This window comes from Bos grunniens, chromosome 22 (genome assembly GCF_055505025.1).
Source record: "Bos grunniens cultivar Pamir isolate PY7600 chromosome 22, Bosgru_T2T1.0, whole genome shotgun sequence".
Taxonomy (NCBI): Eukaryota; Metazoa; Chordata; class Mammalia; order Artiodactyla; family Bovidae; genus Bos; species Bos grunniens.
Genome location: NC_141186.1, coordinates 48,442,156 through 48,452,288, shown reverse-complemented (window position 1 = coordinate 48,452,288; position 10,133 = coordinate 48,442,156). Strand labels below are relative to the sequence as shown.

General features: G+C 55.0%; 2 protein-coding genes across 5 annotated transcripts in view; both read right to left on the bottom strand.

Annotated features, from left to right (window-relative positions):
• Positions 1-1,780: 1,780 nt before the first annotated feature.
• On the bottom strand, positions 1,781-3,163 carry MUSTN1 (musculoskeletal, embryonic nuclear protein 1). Its single transcript, XM_086367687.1, has 3 exons — positions 2,868-3,163; positions 2,330-2,462; positions 1,781-2,123 (listed from the first exon to the last, which is right to left on the bottom strand). The coding sequence occupies exons 1-3, from the start codon at positions 2,874-2,876 to the stop codon at positions 2,017-2,019; spliced, it is 249 nt and encodes an 82-aa protein (XP_086223813.1). The 5' UTR covers positions 2,877-3,163; the 3' UTR covers positions 1,781-2,016.
• Positions 3,164-6,806: 3,643 nt separating this feature from the next.
• Positions 6,807-10,133, bottom strand: part of STIMATE (STIM activating enhancer) — a 52,321-nt gene continuing 48,994 nt past the window's right edge. For 3 of the 4 annotated variants that reach the window (XM_086367681.1, XM_086367679.1, XM_086367680.1), the window contains exon 8: positions 7,587-8,356. In XM_086367681.1, the coding sequence (XP_086223807.1) occupies positions 8,240-8,356 (117 nt within the window). In that variant the 3' untranslated portion in view covers positions 7,587-8,239. Of the gene's footprint in view, positions 7,042-7,586; positions 8,357-10,133 lie in introns of those variants that run through there. The other variant, XM_086367682.1, reaches the window with a different exon arrangement.

The following is a 10,133-nucleotide window of genomic DNA, read 5'->3' as shown; positions in this document are numbered from 1 at the left end:
GGCCCCATTATTCTAGCCAGGTATCTTGGTGCAGTTCCAGCAAGGCCTCCAAAACAAGATCTGCACTTGGCAATACAAACCGAGTCACCAAGATGCCCTGCGTTGTGGCCCAGAGATCAGGCTGTGGGGAGTTTCCTGAGAGGGAAGCATGGAGTTCCTGAGGGGGCGATTCAGGGTGGTGGCGTGTGTGCTCAAGTGGCCTATGTGGAGGTCAGTTGTGCCAAGGGAGCCCGTGAATCACTCCTAGTGAGGAAGGGCAGAACACCGATCTGTCAGCAAGCCACCGCCAAGGCAGTGCTGTTGTCATGGGCCCAGGCCACAGGAGGACGGCTGGAGGGCCTGCGGTAGGATTAAGGACGGCTTTTTTCAATTTTTCTGTAATAAAGTTGAAAGACTGTTTTCGTAACAGCAATAAAGCAAATAAATATTAGGGGGTGGGGACACAGCTGATGCTTGTCTCCTTGTGGATCTGGGAGAGCTCAGTTCCTGAGTCTCGGGCCACATATGGGCTAAAGATGCTTCAGAAAAGTGGCCAGGTGCCAGACCCTGGGTCGGAGAAGGAGGGCTCAGTGACATTCTCCTGGGGATAGGGGTTGAGGGAGGGTGCCATCTTCAGGTCCCACTTGGGAGAGTCACAGGGCAGGAAGGGGTCTCCTCCATTAGCCCTGCCTCTGTCAATGCCAGCAGCACCTGCCCCGAGGGAAGGGAGCTGGGTCTGTGGCTACAAGTAAACACTCCCTTTCTTTACATGACTTCAGCTGAACCTCTGTGCACATCTGCACCACCCACCCCTTGGCTCTGGATGTGATCGGAATGACACGGGAGAACATAGCCTTTCAGCAATCTTTGAGAAGGGCCTCCCCAAGGGGCCCAGTGGGCAGGCCCAGGCCTGGCCCCCACAGAAGGTCTGCTCCCTCGGGCCCAGTCTGAAAAAGCTATATAAGGAGGCAGGGCTGGCTGGGAACATGCGAAAGGCTTTGTGCAGCCCGCTCCACCTGCTTAGGGGATGGGCGAGACTTCCTTGCAGACATCGGCCCCAAGCCAGGCACTGTAAGCCCAGGCCCTGCCTGACTAGCCTGGACTGTCTGGGGTCTTGCTGTCACAGCTGGACAGGCCTCTCTAGTGCCCTGAATCCGACAGCTCCAGGTGCTCAGGGACATTTGAGGCCTGAAGCGGGAAGAATCACACAAGACCTGAGACCCTGGTGTTCCGTGACTCAGGCAGAGCCATGGGAGTGGCGAGGGGGAGGCTTACTCAGCTGGGGTGAGGGGACAGTGGCTCAGGGAGTGGTCGGCCACTGGCCGGAGAGGAGCCTCCACCTGGTTGTGTCTTTGAGGGGATGCGAGGTGGCAGTGGGCAATGTGACCAAGGGGGAGGGAGATTCGAGAACCCTGAGTTCCACCGAACCTTTGGGTCCCTGGAGGCATCGCGATGGCTTCTGTGAAGGGTGGGGACAGGGTGAGCCCCAGGCCCCTACCTGCTTCACTCTGAGCACTGTGACCATGGCCTGCTCTACACAATAGGGCCCCTTGTCACATACTAGGAGAAACTGCGACTCAGAAAAGGAGAGACGGTTTGAAGTCACACAGGTCAGCACCAGGTCTCCACACCCAAGGCTCTCTGTGGCATGTGGCGGTGGGCATAACAGCACCTGCATTATCCTCTGGGACTTTCCCAGAAGTCGAGACGGGTGGAAAATGTGCCCCACACCCGCCCTGCCCTCCCCTCCCCTCCCTGGCATTTAGTGGCCATGGCCAGTGACCAACCAACACCCTTCAAATGCTGGGGCCACTTGGGCATTCTCTTTATTGGTGTTTCCCAGGTGTGAGTACAGAGTCCCTGGGCTGAGGGGCCAGGGCTGTGGGGCAGGGGTGGCATTTCCCAAGGCGGCAGGTGAGAAGGTGTGTTCTGGCATAAAAAAAGAGTTCTTGGGAAAACAAACAAACAAACATTTCTTGGGAAAAGTTCCTGTGTCCCAGTGGTGCCTGTGGTGAGGGATGGGGTGGCATGCACTTCTCAGCCAAAGACACTCTTGGCGGGTCCAGCTTTGGGCTTCTCAAACACGGTCTCAGCGCCAGTCCGGGCGCGGCTGAACACCGACGGGGCGGTAGAACCAGCTTGCTCTGCGGGAAGGATGGGGAGGAGGTGGGTCAGGGGCAGGCCTGGCTTCCTAGAGAGGAGAGGCCCCCACTGTGGTAAGCACCACCTCGAGCCCACAAGCTCTGAACTCTTAGAACAAGGACTCGTGGGACCCTCCCGCCCCCAACCCATCCTCCTTCCCACAGACACACATCTGCATCCAGGCCCCCATCGTCCTGAGAACACTCACCACACTCCCGCATGACCTGGTAGGTCTTGGACTTGATTTCCTGGTTCTTGGTCAGGTTCCCTCGGGCCCCCTTCAGGTCCTCCTCCTTCACGGGGGGCCGCTTCTTCTTGATGGGGGCTTCCTGAGCGCCAGCCTCGGGGAGCCCAAGCCTCATCTTACAACCTGAGGCCTTGAGGCTGAGGGCCCTTTCCCGCCACCACGCCTTGGCCCAGACCCCTCTTCCCTGCTCACTTAACTCCAGTCAATTCAAGGCATCACTTCTCTTCCAAGAAGCCTTCCTGACTGCATGTCACACACCCCCTACCCCAAGTCTCCATCCTTTCCCCAAAGACCAGGAGCTCTGGGGCCGTGGCTGTCACAGTCTCATACCATCTGTCTGCCTGACCTCCCTGAGCCCTGGCGTTCCAGGGGAGGCAGAGCCTCCTGTGTTTATGCCCTGAGCTCAGCTCAAGACACAGCTGCCAGAGTTGACAGCGTCTATCTCCCCCACCCCACCCCCGCCCTTGGCACCAGCAGGCCCTGAGCTGGGCCCTCCTACCTGGGACATGGTGGGTGCTGTGGGGAGCTGCTCCCTGGCAGGCAGTGGCTGTGGAAGAGATTTAAGCAGCGCCCAGCCCTCTGGGGCTTATATAGTCCGCTTGCCTGTCCCGGGAAGTCACTCCCCCTCCTCTGACAGCTCCCCGATGATTCAGATCCACGCAGCCGCTGGCTTCAGAGTTTATTCTTGGAGATGATAGGGGCTTCTGAGCACTTCTGCCTGGGGGGCTGCAGTCCTGGCGACAGTAGACAGCTGGGGAGACCCCGTACCCTCGGGGACAGCTGCTCTCTTGTGGGAGGGAGGCACTGGGCCTGGCAGCAACTTGTGTTTACGAATGCAGGTCATGTAACATACATGTGGCTGTCCGAGCTGTCTATCTGCGATAGTCCATCCCAGCGTGGGGGTGTCCCCGAGGAAAGGGAGGGCCCTGGGCCAGGGTGGACAACTCTGAGCTTGTTTTTCTCTCTACCCTCTCCCTGGATTCCACAGGAAAGAGACTTTCCAGCTCCACATGGCAGCAGGGAGGAGGCTTCCTGCATCTGCCGCTGGGGAGCATGTGTTCACGGCCAGCTTGCTAAGCCATCACACTCAGAGCATGGGGCCTGCACCTGGCTCCCAGGTGGAGAAATTGCAGCCAAGGGAAGCCTGGGAGCTGCCCCATCAACAGTTTTGCTGATGCCCCCATTCTCTGTCCAGCTCCCAGTGCAAGTTTATTAGGAGAGGGATAAAGGAAGGGGAAAAGTGCCCAGGAAGGGCTAGGAAGAAACCATGAGGCGAGCTGGAGGAAACAGCACAGAGCCTCTGACTGAGATGAGGTCACTGAAGGGCAACTGGCCCAAGGATATTTAGGTTATGAGAGGGTGGGCAACAGTGAAGCCCACTCCAGTCATAGACAGACGGACAGGGACCCTGAAGGTCACTTAACTCTCCTCTGCTAGTTTCAAACACCCAATTCTTGAAGGGGAGACCCCCAGGGCACATGGCAGGGCTCTGGGCCTGGGGTGAGGGCAGGAGTGAATGTGATGTGGATGGGCGCTCAGGGTCTGTCCTGTTGGGTCGAACATACCCAGGCTCCTTGTCAGTTTGTGATAGAGCACATTTTTATCCTTGAAGGCTCCAAGCAGACGGAACCAACCAGGCACTGACGTTTGGCTACCTGGAACGCCATTCCATTGCTGTCAGATCTCATCCCACCCTAATTCCCCCTGCCTGGTTTTGGCTCTGGGAGGCCAACGCGAGCCCTGCCAGGTTCCATCTGAGACGAGTGCTGACATGAGGAATGCCTTCAGACAGTTGCCGGCACGAATCCAGGACTCCAAACAGGGACCAAGAGGCACTGAGGACAGGCCTGGCCTGTGCTGCCAGCTCCCGGTGCTTCAGCTCTGCCTCCACAGCCAGCGCTGCCCAGGGAGGCACCTGCCTTCCAGCCCTGCAGCCTCAGGAACAAGGATGTGGGATGTTCACGCCTTACACCCCATCTCTAAGGCACCACACACTCCTGATCGGGGGGAGACAGAGGAGCTTTCACTCGCATTAGCAGGAAAGACGAAACGGCGTGAGCGTGTTTGTTTTTTTCCCCTCGGCAGGTTTTGGCTCCCACGTCCGCCATGAGGAGAGGTCAGATTCATTCTCACCCTGTTTTCTGGGAAGAACTTTCTAACTCACTCGGGACATTTTCTTGACCCCACTAAGCTGTTTCAGCTCCACAGAACACACAACCAACAACCAACCACAAGAGTGATAGCTTCTTTTTTTAGAAACTGTAATAAGATGTCAAACTTTATTGTAAACCATTTTACAGTGTAAGTACATCATCTTCCCTTTCACTTCAAAAATGTGTTTCTGTGACTCATAACACCACAAATTGAACCACCTCCACTGGGAGGCCATGGTTTGCTCACATAGGTCTGACTCCTAACAAACTTCATGAAAAGAGAAACCAAATTAAAACAACCCACCCACCCCCTCAGGAGCTCAAAGGCCCTCCCCCAAGCAAAGCTCCTTGGAGCTACCAATGTTTTGCAGGGTAAAACAGACAGCTCTCTGCTCCTCGCTGGAAGTGTGTGACACTTCTAAAGGCCAGCCTTGCATCCTCCAGGGTGGCTGCTCTGGCTGATGGTAAGTTCCCAGAGTCATCCATGTTCACCTGGCTGCAAAACGGCCAGTGGATTGCCGTCTGGAGGGCAGAGTGAGATGCTGACACCTGCTGCTCCCTCCAGGCTCCTGGGGCAGCCTTCAGTTGGGGACTCTGGGCTGCAGCCTCTAGGCCCACGCTGCCGAGGGGAAGAAACAATTTGAATTTGAACCTTTACATATATTCCCTTTACAGGCATGGTCAACATTAACCCATGACTCCTTGTTGCCAGGAAGAGGCACAATTTAAAGCTTGAGGCTGGAGGCCACCAGCGTGCCTGAAGGCTAATTAGTGGGACTTCACATGGTAGGCCTTTGGACTGAACAGACCAAGAAGCCACTGTTGCCGGGGATCTCATCAACATTCCTCCTTGCTACTGACAACATCCACTGGCAGCCAAAGGGAAAATGGGCAATGGTGGTCTCCTTCATTCAGACGGTAGATGTGACAATTCTACTTCATCAGGTTACTTCCATCAGTTACAAGAAACTTGTTCCTGGCCTTGCCTTACAAGTTTCTATGAAAGGTGGCATGGGGTCCACCTTTGTCTGAGATCCAAATTCAGACAAACCAGATGGACAGCACACAACATCCAGCTGGTGTTCTGTGGCTTCTCAAACATGACAACGCTTGCCTTAGGGCAGGTGAAGGGCTGCACCTCATAAGGCACCTTGGGGCAGTTGGAGAGAAAGCTTACCCCAGGGAGGGAGGCCAGCCGGGAATTAAGTCCTGGCCATGGCCCACCGTACCTACTATCTCGGGACAGTGCACCACAGAAAAGAACTCAGTAACCACAGGAGGCACTCCTGGGGGATACAAACTTTGTGCATGTGAGTGTGCACAGAGGGTAAGGCCAAGCATGCCAACGATGCCCTGTATAACTAGACTCTGGTCAATGTCCATGCCCTAGGTAGCCAGCTACCACACAACTGCCACTCAGAGACTAAACTCCTTTGAAAATCAGGATACAGGGAGAAACCACCACTTGCGCACTACCTCTTAGTCCCCAAAACCTACTGCCCAGCAGGCACTGGGATAAGCAGATCATCTGGGATCTGTATAACCCAGTCTCTATCCTTCACAGCCTGTGTGTCTCCTGCCCACTGTTGCTAGTTTGGAAACATCAGGATCTGAAGACTGAAAGAAAAGCTCAGATTCTGGGCTCAGTGAGGTGCAGGAAACAGCTGTGACCACAGGTTATTAAAAACGAAAGGCAACGGGAAGACAAAGTAAGGCGAGTCAGCGATGCCTACCACCTACCAGGACCAGAGTCGGGCCTGGTCTTCCCAGTGCAGAGCTGCCCACTAACATAGCTGAAGGTTGGAGAGGGAAGAGCATGGGATGAGAATAGGGTGAAGGGACAGTGGAGATGGGCTGCAATCTCACCTTCCTCTCCTGTGGCCACTGGCACCCACCCAAGCAGAATCGCCGCCCATGGCAGTTCAGGTCCAGGTTCCTCTGGCCCTCCTGCTTCTGGACTCTTAGAGAATGACAGCTGAGAAGTCCTCTCCAAAGTTTGTGCCCTTACGACCCACACAGGTGGGACTGCAGGAGGCAGAGGATAGACCCAGGATGCCTGGTTTAACACTGTGGCTCACATGTCACAATTCAGACCCAACCTGCTTGACTGAAACACATTGTTATGTAGGTCTAAAAGGAAGGTTCTGGGTGGTGTGGGCTCCCTGCACTGATCTCACTTCCAGCTCGCAACTTCGCCATGAAGTTCTCTATTCCTAAACTTTCAGGCCAACCCTGGGCTGGGACAAAACACCGGGCTGCTTTGCCTTGCTGCTCCCACAGCAGGCAAGTACCTGGGTCAGCCCACTCCACTGCCGGGCAGCAGACTCCCAAAGCCACGGGGCCTATGCTCATTCTGAGGAGTGGGGGCCACAAGTTTAGAAAGAAGCACTTCGTCCTGCCTGTGGATGCAGACAGCGAGCTCACTCACCTCCACCTGCCCCGCCCCATGCCCAGCCACCCTGCTGCTCTAGAGGATGTAAACAACAGGATCTCATGGTCAGACAGGCGTTCTCTAGACTGCTGCATAAGACGAGTAGAGCAACACTAAGCTGACAGGCACGGGGTAGCCTGAGAGGATGCTCCCAGAGGTGGGTCCAGAGTCTGGCTCTGAAGTTTGCACCATGGGAGGCGGGGAGGCCAAGACTGGGCTTTAAACTTCAGATGTGGAGGTTCTGAAGAGATGCAGGGGACAAACAGGAGTGGCCTTGGAGTCTCAATTTCTCTGGACACAATATCCTCTTATGCTCCCTTTTCAGTCACATTTCACCAGGACTCTAACTTGCCAGCTGAAGTAAGTGCCAAGTGCTGCTGGGCTCTGGGCAGAGCCCTTCCTGTTTCAGCCTCACAGGCCCTGGATCCACATTTGGACCAGCTGCCTCCTGCTCAGGCCTGACCTCTGCAGAACCACTGACTGGGTTTGCTGATTTCAGATAAGGGCCCACCTCCCTTCCTACTGGAATTATTTACCGCATCGGATCGCAGATTACCTAACGATATTCCAAATAAAAAAACTCCCAACTTTTTCCTCCCACCAGTTCACGTCCCATGAAAGGCAAACAAACCCATTTCTTTGGGGGTAAAAAAGAGCTTTTAAATACAATAGTATGAAAATATAACTTAAACATATAAAAGTCAACAGCATACGGAAGACTTAAAAATCTATGTTTTGCCCATTAGTCCCATAGGAAATAAACACATACTCAAAAAACGTTAACACTGTGACAGCTCATAAAACCAGCCATAGAAATCAATAGTTACAAAAGCCATTTCGAGTAAGAAAGCGTCACAGCTCCAACTTGGTCAATGAGTAACTCAGCCCCCAAACATTTTCCGTCTTCACACTCCCCGCTGAAGCCCTGACGAGAAGCTCCACCCACGGTCCACGTGCAGGTAAGTCCTCAGCCTCAAGGCCACACGGCAAGACGCGGGACAGGGCTTCCGGGTCCCTCGCAACACCACCGGGACGACAACACAAACAGAACGCCTCGCTTGCATATTTGGTCAGTGTTTGTAGTGCAACTGAGAGGGGACCTCCAGCTGCCACGTGGAGCCGGCGGCCCCCCTCCCCGGGTCACAGTATCTGGGAGCGGCCGAGGCCGCGGGAGGAGCGGAGGTAGAAGAGGGGCAGAGAGAGGAGGGGAGGGAGACGCGGCCGAGCGACCCTCGGCTGACTGGTGGCCGGCCGCGGGCCCCCACCCGATCCTGGCTTGGGAATGCATCATACAGGCAGCCCGAAGCGGTGCTTCTTTTTCTTCGCAGGCTTCAGGGGCGTCAGTCTCCGGAGGTCCTCCTCCACGTCCGACTCCTCCATCTCGTCATCGGCTGAGATCAGGATCTGAGTGGTGGACAGGCATGGCCCTGAGTCACCGCCAGCGATGCCCTCTTCACCTGGCCACCCTGGACCCCCGTCTAGAACGCCAACCTGGCCAGGAGGCCTCAAGTGTCAAGTTGATTAACAGAGGGAGATGGGGAGGTCCCCCTTTACAGAGTGAGACGAGCTGTCCCTCGCCCGACCTTGTTTACACCACGTGCACCCCCACAGGTGCTAACATCAGTGCTGAGTGGACATGCCTCGCTGCTCCTGCTTCTCCATACAACCTCCGGCTGGGACCGAACCACCATCAGAGCAAACTTTGCATTAGGTCACACTGGCCAAAAAAGCCCAGTGTTGGCAATATGGAGTCCCAGGTCCTTGAAATTGGTTCAAATATAGCACAAGAGTACTGAAAAGTCCCTTTTTGAAAGGAAAACACCTGTGGGGCACACACAGCAGGGCCATTTCAGAGTGGCTGCTATGAGCCAACCTCACAAATTTCTGAAGACAAACAGGAGCCCTCTGCTCTTCTGAGCCCCTAGAACAACACAGCCACACAGCTAGGGCACCTGGAGCAGACAACATTCACTGCCCACCTGCCTGGCTGCTCAGGACTCAGAGCATCGGGGAAGGATGGGGACAGCCCAGGCCAAGATGGAGAGGCCCAGAGCACAGCTGTACAGGGGAAGCTTATCCTCCTCCAGGGCAGGGTGCTCTCACTACCCTCCCTGCAGGGCTTCTTGCCCCCAGTCCTGGTCCCCTGATCGAACACTCTCTCTGGCTCCCTATAACCTGTACAAACGCATGCCCATTCCTTGCTCTGGATCACAAACCACCTAGCCCAGTTAGCTCAGATCTTGGCCTATAACCCACTTCCTGTCATGCTATCCTACCCTCCGGAATACATGCTACTCTGGCCACAGTGAATTTCACATTATTACCCAAACACCAAACCACAGGACCATGACGCCTCAGGAGCAGCTGCTTCTGCCTAAAACGCTGTTTGTCCTTCACAACATTCACCATGTTCTTACAACCCGACAGGCTGGCCTCATCAAGATTTGAGGGGACGCCTAGAGAAGAGGCGACTTCCCTGGTGGCTCAGACGATAAAGCATCTGTCTACAATGTGGGAGAATAAAGCGTCTGTCTACAATGTGGGAGACCTGGGTTCGATCCCTGGGTTGGGAAGTTCCCTGGAGAAGGAAATGGCAACCCACTCCAGTACTCTTGCCTAGAAAATCCCATGGATGGAGGAGCCTGGTGTCCATGGGGTCACAAAGAATCAGACACGACTGAGCGACTTCACTTTCAGCTAGAGAAGAGGCAGGCTTCCCCGATGTCTTCCACCTAGGTGGTTTTCAAAGCACTCTCCAGGATGCCCCAAGGGGCTAAACCAACTGTTTCAAGTTCTCACAGGGTTTGTCAAAGCCTCAATCTCAAAATGGGCTTCCTTTGTGGCTCAGCTGGTAAAGAATCTGCCTGCAATGCGGGAAACCTGGGTTTGATCCCTGGGTTGGGAAGATCCCCTGGAGAAGGGAAAGGCTACCAACTCCAGTATTCTGGCCTGGAGAATCCCATGGACTATGTAGTCCGTGGGGTCACAAAGAGTTGGACACGACTGAGCGACTTTCACTTCACTTCACTTCAATCTCAAAATATATCACTGCCTGCTAAGATGGGCTATGCAGGCTGGCTGTCACCTCATCCACAAGTGTGAAGGCCTCTCCGAGAAGACATCCTCAGCCATTTCTGTCACCCACACCCATAGTGCCATGCACCTACGGGCCTGCCTTGGA